The sequence below is a fragment of the Solanum tuberosum genome, unplaced genomic scaffold (genome assembly GCF_000226075.1).
Source record: "Solanum tuberosum cultivar DM 1-3 516 R44 unplaced genomic scaffold, SolTub_3.0 scf00173, whole genome shotgun sequence".
In the NCBI taxonomy this organism is placed as follows: Eukaryota; Viridiplantae; Streptophyta; class Magnoliopsida; order Solanales; family Solanaceae; genus Solanum; species Solanum tuberosum.
Window position 1 is genome coordinate 623665 of NW_006239104.1, and position 13463 is coordinate 637127.

Sequence of the window (13463 nt, forward strand, 5' to 3'; positions counted from 1 at the left end):
GGAAGCTCTTTGATTGTTTACCAAGATCGTAGAGGCTCTGATACCATGTGAGAAATATAGGAAAAGAATATTATTGAATTGTGTTGTTGTGTCTACATTATTACATTGAGATCCTATTTATAGACACTAAAATACAATCATTTATCAAGTAGGATACTATTTACTATTCCTATTCCTATTTGTATTCCTATTCCTATTCTAAATAGGATTGTATAAATATATTCATATTCTAAGAGGATTGTGTAAACCTATTCCTATTCTAATAGGAATGTATAAACCTATTCCTATTCTAACAGGACTTAACCAACTCAGCAGCCGGAGTTTCGCCTAATATTCCATCTCCGACCATCCCTTGTTTTTTGTCATTAACTTTTCCCATATCTTAATCATATTGAGCCCAAAAAGAGACAAAAAGGGAAAAGTTCCACTGATTTTGAACAGCAATAACGAATTTTTAAAAGACACAAAAGAGGAGGGATCAGTTGCAGGGGTGGGGGAAGACGAAAAAAAGGGGGGAGAGAGTTGGGGAAGAAGATGGGGAGGGAAGTGGGGGAGAAAACGTGAGGGGAAGGGTTGTGGGCTATTTTTGCTTTATCTGTTCTTTTGTGTGAAATGAAAAAAGGGGAAAAAATTAAAGTTAGACACGTGGCATTCATATAAAGCATCTGATATAATTATTTTTTGCATTCGCTCGCCTCTTGTATGCAGTGTTGTGAAAGGTGATCGCCTCATCGCCAATGGCAAGAGGCGAGGCAAGGCGACCCTTCATCGCCTTTTAGCTTTGTGGCGAGGCAATCTCCAAAAGGCGACGCCATGGAGACAAAAGGCAAGAGGCAAGAAAGGCGGGAAAGGTGTCGCCTTTTGTATTATCTTAAAAAAAATGCAACCAATTTAGGGTTTTAAAAGTTATAAGGTACTTTTAGGGTTTTCGACTAGACTCCTCCGGCTACTCCATAGTCCAACCAATACATATTTCTTCTTCAGATTTCATCTTCCTCGGTTTCTTTTTCCTTCTTCTTCTTCTTCTTCATACTTTAGAGTCACTTCTACCTCTGTTTTGACTTTTGTTCTGTTTTTTTCTCATTCAAGTTCTAGACTTTTAGTATGTACCATCTATTTTCAGTTTTGAATTGAAATATTTGCTAATATGTTATTGCTATTGAGAATCTGATTATTTACATATGCAATTAAATATTTTAACTTTTTGGTATTAATTGGTATCGCATTTCAAAAAGGCAAGCGCCTCGCCGCTCGCCCGCCTTGTGGCGAGGCAGACCCTTGTCGTCTTTTATCGCCTTTCGCCGTCCAAAACACTGCTTGTATGTGTATTACACACGAGTGCCACATAACTAAAACAGTGTGTTTTTAGGCACACTTTTTGAAACTTTTGGTGTATAAAAGGTTCCCCATGGTCAAGGGGTGTGTAACAGGGATTTCACTAAAGCTCGGGGGTAATCTATGTATTAAGCCTCTATTAATTGAAAAATGATGGTAAATTTCTGTATAAGCAAAGAATAGTTGCAGCCGAAGTTGCTCGGACTCTCCAAAATGATGCCGCACCAGTGTCGGATCCTTCAAAAATACTCTATTTTTGGAGGATCTGACACGCACCCGTCGACATTTTGAAAGAGTCCGAGCAACATAGGTTGCAGCTGTGCTGTGTTGATATTCCCCTCCATTTGCTTTATCTTTGCCAATAACTGATTAGGGGAAAAAGCCTGGTGGTTAGGGTAGATAGACTTTTTCAAAATATCTTGCCATAAAGGGTGTGTGTTTTTTTGACTTCTCCAATACTTGAAATAGAATTTCATTTCAAAATTGGAAAACGTAATTAACTCGAACAGGATTCAGTATTTGTTTGACCTTTATTAGTAAGAGAATTGTGGATGTCCAACAACACCCTTAGCTTTGAAGAGTTTGGTGTAGAGGGAAAATTCAGCATAAGATGTTGAGAAAGTCCTCACCAAAGGGTGTGACATTGCAGTTAATGAAGTGGGTGAAAACCTTGGTAACTCTTGGTGGGCAGAATTATAACTGGTGTCTGTGTGGTGAGATGTAGTTGGTATCCAGTGGAATAATCAGTGCATGCAAGCTATCCCGAAAGCAACAGCTATAAGAATTATGCAGAAAATCCAACTCCAATTTGATTTTCATTTAATCTAATGAGTATCGACTCTGTTCCTGTTTTTGTCGAGGAATGATTATCTTCTTAAGTTTATAGTACTCTTGGTATTCATGCTTCTCTTTCTTTCTAATATAACTTCACTGCAGAGATTCTTCTTCTTGGCTGTGGGAAGTACATTCAACCGGTAAATCCTGAGCTTCGTGCCTTTATTCGTTCTACTGGAATGAAATTGGAAGCAGTTGATTCTGTAAGTATATGGTTCTTTGTTTATTATGAAAAATGATGTGCCAAAGGAAGGGGATATGTCATCCTTTATGCACTATTTAGTAGTTATCAGATTGTGTGGATATATGAGATGGTTAGCCATAGAAGTTCTGAGCAATATTTATTCTTGTTTACTGCTCATACCCCCACCATTGACTCAACATCTCTGGAACTTTTTGTCCAAAACTACAATTGGAAGATGTAAGGTGGATCTCTTTGACATTCCTGGACCCAGACCAAAGGAGTTTAAACACAACTAGATTAACCAGCAAAGGAAACCAGAACAGTGACGTTTAACTTGTTTAGTGTTTTTTATTGGTTAGTAAATTTCGAATGAGCATTATGGTAGCCATAAACATGTCAAGATATTAGCCAATGTTTTGGAAGTGGCTTTTCTCTTCCTCTTCTCTAAATTTTCAATTTGGTTTAAACATACTATTTCCTATTCATGTGATTCTTCACAAAATATTCTGCTTAGGTGTTCTGTGCCTATAACTGAATGACACATGTTTTGGTAGATTGATATCAGACTACTCACTTGAAAGAGTAGTTGCTCTCTGAACTCTAAAGGCTTGCTTTGCTAGCCTGTTGTTTATTAGATAACCGCATATATCGTGTTTTTTGTTGTACATATTGTCATATTCCTTGATCCGAGCTTTTTCTTCTTTCTCTCATCCATTTTATATTGCTTACATTCCTTATTTCATCTGTGTTGCAGAGAAATGCTGCATCAACTTACAATATTCTAAACGAAGAAGGTAGGATTGTGGCTGCTGCCCTTCTCCCATATGGAGTAGAGTCATAAGCCTCTCATGTATATGCTTTTTCTTTGACGAGTCAAGATCTGATTAATCATCCAAGCCAGTCACTTAGTCCCGAGTTTGACGTGACTATGTTTAAGATTAGATAAAAATGAGATAAGAACATTACATGTTAATGGTGTGTTAGAAGCTTCTGGGTATTCGTGGACCAACTATCTTTAGGAGATTTTGTACTACTAATAACATAAACACAGGAAAATGAACTGTTGTTTCCTCATTGTAGAAGCTTGAGGTTCATCTGTTGTGCAAGAAGAATATATATTTATCAGATTCAGGCAGGGTCGGTGAAATTGTGAATAGTGATTGCAATTGTTTACTAAATATGTCCTGTTTCCTGACGTGCTTTTGTTGTTGTGACGTGTGAGTTACTGCCTTGAGCGTTCTTGAGAATTGAATATTAGATTGAACATCATGCTAGGTGCAAATTGATCTCAACTTGGAATTGTTAAAGTTAAAAGAAATTTGTCTGTACTTAAAAAAAAATGATATAGCCTGGACAACATTGTAAATGAAATAAAATATGCACACACTTTGGGAAATTTTTCTTTCTTTTCTGCAAGTGCAAATAATCATTCAAGAATACTACTACTATAAAATAAAAAATTTAATTAGCAGCTACTGTCAACTTCATTGTATCATCTATAGACTCCTCCATAGCCACGCTTGGGTAGAGTGGATACTTACCTGAAAAACAAGCATAACAAAAGTTTGTATGATCACTGCCTAATAAGTTACGAAAGCTATCAGTTGGCAGAAAGGCTAAAGAATCTGCCCCGATAAACTTCCTAATCTCCTCCACTTTCATCCTGTTAGATATCAATTCCTCTGTACTAGGAGTGTCTATCCCATAGTAACAAGAAGCTATAATTGGAGGACTTGCAATCCTCATATGGACCTCTTTTGCCCCTGCCTCCTTCAACATCCTTACAATCTTTGACGAAGTCGTTCCTCTAACGATTGAATCATCCACAACCACCACTTTTTTCCCTTCCAATATTGCTCTAACTGGTGAGAGCTTAAGCTTCACCCCGAAATCTCTAATCTTCTGAGATGGCTCGATAAATGTCCTGCCAACATAGTGTGATCTTATTAAGCCTTGTTGATATGGTACCCCTGCTTTGGCTGCATAACCAAGTGCTGCTACAACACCTGAATCTGGAACTGCTATCACAACATCACAGCCCTCCACAGGGGACTCTGTAGCTAGAATTTCCCCGAAAGCATGTCTAGATTCATACACTGACTTCCCAAATACTATTGAATTAGGCTGGGCAAAGTAAATATGCTCAAAGATGCAAGATTTAGGCCCAGGAGGATGAGGCTTCAGTAGATACATTGATTGAGGTTCTTTACTAGTTTCATCAACTAGCACCATCTCACCAGGATGAACCTCCCTTTCGTACGTAGCCTCAACCAAGTCCAAAGCACATGTCTCCGAGGCAAAAACTATAGCACCATTCTTCCTCCTACCCATAACCAATGGCCTAAACCCAAACGGATCCCTTACTGCAACTAACTTACCATCCTCTGTCGCAAACACCATCGAGTAAGCTCCCTGTAGCTTCTCGCAAGCCTCAAGGACCCTCAAAGCAAAAATCCTCGCCTTTGATTTTGCTATAAGATGAAGTACCACCTCCGTATCAGAAGTTGTACTGAAAATTGACCCCTTCCCCTCAAGTTCAGCACGAAGCAATTGATAATTCACAAAATTACCGTTGTGTGCAACACCAAAAGATCCAAATTTAGAACTTGTAACAAAAGGCTGAACATTTTTCAGCATTGAAGAAGAGCCAGCAGCAGTAGAATACCTAACATGACCAATAGCCATGTCACCTGGAAGTTGATCAAGTTTCGACTCGTTGAACACATCAGAAACCAATCCAATACCTGTAACCGATTTAACAACTTTATTTTCAATAGTAACCATACCAGCACCTTCCTGACCACGGTGCTGAAGGGCGTGGAGCGCCAAATAACATAAACGCGAGGCCTCTGGATCACCATAGATACCAACCACTCCACACTCTTCCTTAGGCTTGTCGTCGACGTCCAAATAATCATCATGTTGATCCAAATTGATTAATTTACGTGACGAATTAACAACCATTGCTGCCCTGTTCTTCTTATTGGAAGAACTGATCAAAAGACATTGTTGTTGGTATGGTTTAGTTAGGATGTTTTTATTGTATTGAGAAGGTGGAAACGACAAGAGGCGTTGGTTGAGTAGATTGGTGGTGGAAGAAGCAGAAGCAGAAATGTTGGTAGCCATGGCTGGCGGGAAGAATTACAAAGCAGACAGACAAAACAAAACCATGAATATATACGAAAAAAGAGATATAACAGTAAAACTATGCTACATACGATAAGGAAAAGAAAAGGTGTTACAATATAGTTGAGTTAGGATTCTAATGATGGAAGTAAAATAATAACAAAATTATTTGGTCAACATATTTTTTTTTTCAATTTTCAATTTTCCTTTTTAAATAAAACCTTAATATGATATCACATGCATTCTTTATATTTTTTTACGAATTATTTTCTTCTTTAATATTTTCACTCTTGTTGATGCTTTGCAACTCATGTGTTCATGTCTGAAATTAAAATACTGAGTGTATACAGAGTTGATATAAATTGACAAGAGTGTTTTTTTTTTTTTTTGTGTAACTCATATAATTATTTTTGCTATGGTCTACCATTAATTATTCATCGTTAATCCATGTTCTATAATATTATTATTCCATTACTTTGTTATTTAATCCATAAAAAGAATTTTACTCCTATAAATAGTGACGCTTTTTTTCTTTCTGAAGTATAATAAAAATTATGGAAAGTGTGGAAAAATATTATAGTGTGTAGTGAGGTTAGTGTAATGAAATAAAGAAAAATATTCAAAAGTCTCCTACTTATTCACTATTCCAAAGAGAGAAAAATTATATTAGAAGTGTTTCTTTGGTAATGTGGTTGAATCTCCTTTAAAAGAACTCAGTGTGAATATTTATTTATTATTTTTGTTCATTTTATTTTTAACTATAATTTATTATAATTTGTGGTATATACACCAACATTATTTGTAAGAACATATTCTATATATTTGAACAAACGCCAATCCCGCAAGATCGACCTAAGAAATATTTTCCTCATTTTTCAAGTCAATTATTATAGGTACAATCTTGCATTTTTCACATTTTATTACGTATATATTTTTTCATCCAAGCTAAAAATTATAAAATACCAGCCTCATAAGTCTGATAGTAATATGTATTTTTTCTCGGTGCACGCACACAACTTTTATAATGTGAACAATGTAACAGATTTACACAATATTAAATATTTTTTTTGGTAGGCAAGGATATATTATATATATTTAAACGTTTAGCAATGTTAAATAGTTAATATATACTTGTTAAAGAAAATTACGCTCTAGCTCTAGTAGAGAAAAAGATTTACCCAACGTAATTCAATATAAAATATTATAATATCATATTCGATTAAATTCGTTGTCTCGAGTAGTACTTCTCATAAGCTTACCAAATCAAGGGAAAATTAAACCAATAGGAATTAAAGGTTTTTAAAAAAAATAAATAATCATGACCTTACGGATTTGGTCACGTCACCGTAAAACATAGACATTAGTTTCTACTCCTTCCAAGTAACAAGTGCATGACTTTGTGACACACTAACGTGTAAATACTATTTTGTACTGATTTACGAGACATAAAACATACTTTTAAAATTTTATAAATTACCATTGATGAAGAAAAGAAACACAAGACCTTCATGATTTAATTTTTCATATTATTCTCAGCACATTGACATAGTTATTTAAAACGTTACAATTGTTCTAGTAGAATAACAACTTGAGCACCAAGGTTAGTAACTTAGGCACTAAGAATAGTAACTTGGGCAAATAAATTTGTTATCGTAGGTGGTCTCATCTAAATCACAGGGTATCCAGCTATTTTATGATAATATATATTTATTAAAAAAATTATGTTCGATGTCATATAATATATTATAATATCATATCTGATTTAATTTATATTTATGTATATGTATATTTAATATATTATTATTCACGTTTATATAAGGTTATAAGATATTATTATAATGTTTTTCTTCAAATATAAATTTTTCTTCTTCTTATTATTATTATTATTATTATGAATACGGGTATAGTTTAAAGGGTTAAAGCCTAAAGGGTATAGTATTTGTGCCCGCGGAATCAACCCGTTTACCCGGAGCAGAATTATAAACCCTACTTACCTCCCTGTGCCTGCACATTGCGCTCTATCCCTAAAGGCCTAAACTCACAACTTCTCCTTCAGCTTCAATTCAAAGTGGCTATCTTCGCACCTTCTCATAGTCGAATTGAGCACAGAAAAAAAGTTAAGCAAAGAGCATAAAAGTAGAATTCAATCATGTCGGAAGTGGTTTCTATGGAAGAAATCAGAGCTATATCTGATAGGCTTGGTGTGGATCTTACACAAATCGATCTGGACTCTATTCATCTTCCCCCTGGTGATGATTTGGGGATACCCAGGTCTGAATCTTGATTTTTGCTTTCACTTTTATGTGCTTCTGCTACTTTGCTGTATAGTGTGTAGTTTTTTGTTTCATTGAGGTGAGGTCTTAATGTTTTTTTAATTTCTTGAGTTTGAATTTATGTGTTTGGTTGATAGTTTTGAAAAGATTAGAAAGTTTTAGCGTTTTTACTGGGTGTTTGGATTTGTTGGATTTATTATCATATTCATATCCAGTTCAATATATTAAGTTTTCATATCGACTGCTATGTCTGGGTTTCTCTTACCGTTCTTTTATTGAGTTTGCAAATTATGTTGTGAAGATTTGATTCGATTTATATATCGATTCTTATGTGTTCAGCTTAGTCTTGTTTCTTTTGTTTACGCTTATATTTTTCCTATAATTATTTTTGGTTTCTCAATTGCTATGTTTTATATTACTTTTTATGGGTCTTGAATTTGTGCTGTTTTTGGATGTGACGAGGGCAGTGACGATGAAGACTTGTTGGAGGAGGACGCCTTGGAGGAGGATCAAGGTTTTGGAAACATACTGGTGGTGGACAATCTTCCAGTTGTGCCTAAAGAGAAATATGAGAAATTGGAAGGAGTAGTTCGGAAAATTTACAGCCAACTTGGTGTTATTAAGGAGGGTGGTCTCTATATGCCTATTGATCCTGAGACTCAGAAAACACTTGGGTACTGCTTTATAGAGTATAATACTCCTCAGGTACTCCAATTTGTCTCTTTTAGCAGCCATAGAGTATCTCATTTTTATAGACAGAATGCTTGAGACTTATAACTGAATTGTTTAGAGATGTGATTTATTAATTCTTCTACCATCTTTATGTTTGTGATAGGTGATGAATATGTTGTCTCGACTTTTGATTAGTACTTTCTATGTGCAAATCTCTTACTTAGCCTAAGAAGAATATTAATCCTTCTGTCTCATATTAGGTGACACTCTTTTTTAAGATAGTCCAAAAAAGAATGACATCTTTCTATATTTAGTAACAATTTAATTATAAAATGCCCATCACTATCCCTAATGAGATGATTTGTAACCACACAAATACTTGTCTCTTATTTTAGACCACAAGTCTCTGAAGTCTTCCTTTCCGTCTTAGACACCGTACCTAGTCAAACGCCATCACATAAATTGGGACGAGGGGTATGTGATTATGAATGGATAAAAGATGTAAAAATGGAAATTCCAGCTAAAAAGTAAAATGCTCACAGGCTAGCACCATGTCATCTACACTGAGAAATTATGAAGTGTCATAATCTGTCTTTTGTTAGATGATGATTATAAACATGTCTTGGCTGCATCCTAGATTTGTTATACTCTAAGTCATGCTTGTGTGATGTGGATATGAGGAACTTATATGGTTCAAATGTTGTGATCCATGGCTTACTAAGTGCAGGAAGTTGGTCAGTGTTCACTTGTCTATCCACTTTTTTTTAATTGTTATATCCAACTATGAACTAAAAGGTAGAAATGGATCTGCGTGTGTTGTTGTTGGAGTGTCTAGACAACCTAGGAGCTGACATATCTAATTTCATTTGGCTAATGATCATCATGTTGCTATGTTTTCCTGCTTTAGGAAGCTGAGCTGAGTAAGGAGAAGACACATGGATACAAGTTAGATAGGTCACATATATTTGCTGTTAACATGTTTGAAGACATTGAGAAGTTCCTGAAAGTTCCAGATGAGTGGGCTCCGCCAGAGATCAAGCCTTATGTTCCAGGGGTTAGGCTCTTCACCAGCTCTGTGTTTTTCGTCAGCCAGCACGGAGTCTTAAATGCTAGTGTCAGTTTTTCATTCATCTACTATTACTGAGATGTTTGTGTCGCTGGCAGGAGATGCTTCTAAAGTGGCTTACTGATGAGAAAGCTAGAGATCAGTACGTGATTCGGTCTGGCGGTGACACGGAGGTCCTCTGGAATGATGCAAGACAAATGAAGCCTGAGCTTGTTTATAAACGTCCTGTAAGGAGACTTGTATTCTCGTTTTGCTCATTTAGCTGTCAACGCATGGTTGTTCTTATTTGTACTGTTTGGCATCTCATATTTTCAAAAATGAAATGCTTCTGTACAGAACCTTCATCCTTCAAAGGATATTTCTTTCTTTCATGCAGATGGGCCATTACTAATCTTTGCTAATGATGTCTTCTTGAGTGCAGTATTGGACTGAGAGTTTTGTTCAATGGTCCCCTATGGGAACTTACTTGGCAACAGTTCACAGACAAGGCGCTGCAATTTGGGGTGGTGCCACCACTTTCAACCGCCTCATGCGTTATGCACATCCTCAGGTTAGTTTTGTGCTTATTTCTCTGAAATAAACTTATGCAGGTTTCTGTGACTTAAATCTACAGAATTTAAATGCAGGTAAAGCTGATTGATTTCTCCCCCGGTGAGAGATATCTGGTGACATACAGCAGCCATGAACCAAGTAACCCTCGTGACACCCACGTAAGTTTCAGCTTTATGTTGTTTGTATACCCAATTGTGGCCATACTATGTCCTCTCTAATACAGATTTCTTTCAGAGGGTTGTGCTAAATATTTTTGATGTGAGAACTGGAAAAGTGATGAGAGATTTTAAGGGAAGTGCTGATGAATTTGCAGTTGGAGGAACTGGAGGTGTTACTGGTGTGTCCTGGCCAGTCTTTAGGTGAGCTTTGATCCTATTGTTAGAGGCATTTTCTATCCTTCTCTACTACCTCTTTCAGTCACTCCTAACATTTGCATACTTGATTGTATACTTAGATATGGGAGTCTCAGAAATACAATGAGAAATGGATGGTGGGATACTCTTTAAACTCTTTTTTTTTATAAATGATTTCAGGTGGAGTGGTGGTAAAGAGGATAAGTATTTTGCAAGAATAGGAAAGAATGTCATCTCTGTTTATGAAACAGAGACTTTCTCACTTATTGACAAGAAATCTATCAAGGTTGAAAATGTTATGGATTTTAGCTGGTCACCAACAGATCCAATTCTTTCACTCTTTGTTCCTGAATGCGGAAATCAACCTGCCAGGGTTTGTTCTAGAACTTCTATGCAAGTTGCCAGTAATTTGGAGGAACTACTCATATTTGCATTTGAACTAAACCTGTGTTAAATTGACAGGTAAGTCTTGTGCAAATCCCAAGTAAAGAGGAGTTGAGGCAAAAGAATCTCTTCAGTGTAAGTGATTGCAAAATGTATTGGCAAAGCAATGGAGACTACCTTGCTGTCAAAGTTGACCGGTACACGAAGACCAAGAAAAGCACATACACTGGTTTTGAGCTGTTCCGAATCAAAGAACGGGATATTCCAATTGAGGTTTTGGAGCTTGACAACAAGAATGATAAAATTATTGCATTTGCTTGGGAGCCTAAGGGTCACAGATTTGCTGTCATCCACGGTGACAACCCCAGGCCAGATGTCAGTTTCTACTCTATGCGGTCTGGCACTAACACGGGCCGTGTTTCAAAGCTAACAACTCTCAAGGGAAAGCAGGCTAATGCTCTCTACTGGTCACCTGGAGGCCGCTTCATTATTTTGGCTGGAATGAAAGGTTTCAATGGACAGTTGGAATTCTTTGACGTCGATGAGCTTGATACCATGGCATCTGCTGAGCATTTTATGGCAACAGATGTCGAATGGGATCCAACTGGAAGGTAGTTGGATTTTGCTCTCATCAGTTTTGCCCTGTAAGACCTTCCTATTTGGTCCTTAAGTTTTTTTATTTTGCAATTATAGGTATGTAGCGACAGCTGTTACTTCAGTTCATGAGATGGAAAATGGATTCAACATCTGGTCTTTCAACGGAAAGCTGCTGTATAGGATACTCAAGGATCATTTCTTCCAGGTAATAATCTTACCATGTGTTTTTTGCAAGAAAAAGCCTAAATAGTTCCTTATTTTTGGGCTTGAAACTCAAAATCATCCTTGTTCTTTAATATAGAGCACAAATAGTCCTTATTTTTTAACTGGAAAAAGCTAGTGTGAACATACTTCCAGCCGTCATTTATTAGAATCTGCTCTGCCATCAGCGCGTTGCTAACTGCACTTTTTTTCCCATGTTATATTACTGTGTATTTACTCTTTTCATTTTAATAGATGTAGCAAGGATATCATAAAGAGTTGCTTTAAGTGAAAAAAGACGAGAACGGTGAGATTATAAGAGGCTAATAGCCAATTTTGTGAGATATATTATTTCTCTAATCTCTGATCAAGATGTCACAAGTAAGTAGTTATGATGAAAGGTTGCGATTGTGTGGTCAGTGGTGTATGTAAGGTGACTGCTCTAGGGCTGGGTTTATGATAGTTAAATGTGCTAGGACTTGTGTCTTCTCAGCACTTTAGGTAGGTTTCCTGCAGTTTTTACTTTGCAGTTTGCACAATGAGAACACTAAGGTAGGTCCCGCAGTTTCTACTAGTTTTGTTAAATGTGTTGCAACCTGTCATCTTTACTATGTCGTCTTGTAATTGCTGTGCAGTTGAGCTCTGGTTGGCTATGCCTTTTTTCTTTTTCTGAAGGAATATGCTTATATCCATTACATGATATATTCTATACTCATATATCACATTGCTTCTTGTTTGTGCAGTTTTTGTGGCGCCCTAGGCCACCATCCTTCTTGAGTAAGGAGAAAGAGGAAGAGATTGCTAAGAACTTGAAAAAATACAGCAAGAAGTATGAAGCAGAGGATCAAGATGTTTCATTGCTGTTGAGTGAGCAAGATCGTGAGAAGCGAAAGAAGCTGAAAGAAGAATGGGAAGCATGGATTAATGAGTGGAAGCAGTTGCATGAAGAGGAGAAAATGGAAAGGGAAAGGTTGCGTGATGGGGAAGCCAGTGATGAAGAGGAGGAATACCAGGCAAAGGAAGTTGAAGTAGAGGAAATACTAAAAGTTGAAGAGGAGGTTATTCCTTTTGAAGAGAGCCAACAGTGAATCCCCAGTCCAACATTTTCTGCGACAGCCACGAAGGAGAAACAAACTGAGTTTTAGGTAGGAAAGGATATTTGGTTAAAAACTCCCTTTTTTTCATTTTTTCCCGACTCATTTTCTTTCATTTCATTGCTTGTTGGTTATATACTATTCGGAGTTGTCTGTTAGTCAGAAATTCCTGTTGCCAATGTGCAATGAATTTGATTACAAAAACCTTTTCATTATATTTTTGTTGGGCATTTATCTGCAAGAAGTTTTCCTGCCAGTTAGTGATTTATGTGCAAGTGTACGTGAGTATATTAAAATTGTGCATAATAAACTGTTCACTACATAAACATGCATTTTAAGCCTTTGAAAATTTCATCCAACTTTACCCAATACCTGAACATCATAGCTAAGAAAACATAGACAAAGCATCATTTCTCTCTCCCTAAGAATTCATAGATCCATTACCAGACACCAAAACATTTCCTGATCAGGATACAAAATTAGCATATAACAATTTTTATCTCAAAAAATAAACACAACTCATCATATCAATGCCTAGATTGAAAACCATGTCGACAACGAAAAAGTATTTATGACATGTTTTTAATAATACAAGTCTTAATTCTTTTTCCTTTCCCCTACTCAATTGAGTTCTATCATTTTGAGCTGATGTTCTCTTATATAGAGAATTCCAACATTGAAATTCAAATCTGAAAGTAATTTCAACAGAATCTTCCAACAAATCTCTTTCTTCATCAAAATATGATGATGGGGATACGAAGGAGGGACAAAGCTTTGTACATAGATTTTCCA

General features: G+C 36.3%; 3 protein-coding genes across 3 annotated transcripts in view; 2 read left to right on the forward strand and 1 right to left on the reverse strand.

Annotated features, from left to right (window-relative positions):
• The window catches only part of LOC102605995 (NADH dehydrogenase [ubiquinone] 1 alpha subcomplex assembly factor 3), a 9702-nt gene extending 6154 nt beyond the window's left edge, over positions 1–3548 (forward strand). Inside the window, exons 4-5 of the mRNA XM_006354550.2 lie at positions 2272–2372; positions 3108–3548. Coding sequence (XP_006354612.1) covers positions 2272–2372; positions 3108–3194 — 188 coding nt within the window. The 3' untranslated portion in view covers positions 3195–3548. The remainder of the gene's footprint in view (positions 1–2271; positions 2373–3107) is intronic.
• A 699-nt stretch (positions 3549–4247) lies between these two features.
• Positions 4248–5479, reverse strand: LOC107061913 (amidophosphoribosyltransferase 2, chloroplastic-like). Its single transcript, XM_015311912.1, has 2 exons — positions 4322–5479; positions 4248–4277 (listed from the first exon to the last, which is right to left on the reverse strand). Exons 1-2 carry the CDS (start codon positions 5477–5479, stop codon positions 4248–4250), a joined length of 1188 nt encoding a protein of 395 aa, XP_015167398.1.
• A 1992-nt stretch (positions 5480–7471) lies between these two features.
• Positions 7472–12927, forward strand: LOC102606334 (eukaryotic translation initiation factor 3 subunit B). The gene is made up of 11 exons (XM_006354551.2): positions 7472–7750; positions 8220–8457; positions 9332–9478; positions 9589–9717; positions 9912–10040; positions 10117–10200; positions 10277–10401; positions 10576–10768; positions 10858–11390; positions 11473–11581; positions 12321–12927. The coding sequence occupies exons 1-11, from the start codon at positions 7629–7631 to the stop codon at positions 12663–12665; spliced, it is 2154 nt and encodes a 717-aa protein (XP_006354613.1). The 5' UTR covers positions 7472–7628; the 3' UTR covers positions 12666–12927.
• The last annotated feature ends 536 nt before the right edge of the window (positions 12928–13463 follow it).

Coding starts and splice junctions, on each gene's coding strand:
- LOC107061913 (XM_015311912.1), bottom strand. CDS start 5,479: ATGGCTACCAACATTTCTGCTTCTGCTTCTTCCACCACCAATCTACTC. Junction 4,278..4,321: donor GTTATGCAGCCAAAGCAGGG/GTACCATATCAA, acceptor CTATGTTGGCAG/GACATTTATCGAGCCATCTC.
- LOC102606334 (XM_006354551.2), top strand. CDS start 7,629: ATGTCGGAAGTGGTTTCTATGGAAGAAATCAGAGCTATATCTGATAGG. Junction 10,402..10,575: donor GTGTCCTGGCCAGTCTTTAG/GTGAGCTTTGAT, acceptor AAATGATTTCAG/GTGGAGTGGTGGTAAAGAGG. Junction 11,391..11,472: donor GAATGGGATCCAACTGGAAG/GTAGTTGGATTT, acceptor TTGCAATTATAG/GTATGTAGCGACAGCTGTTA.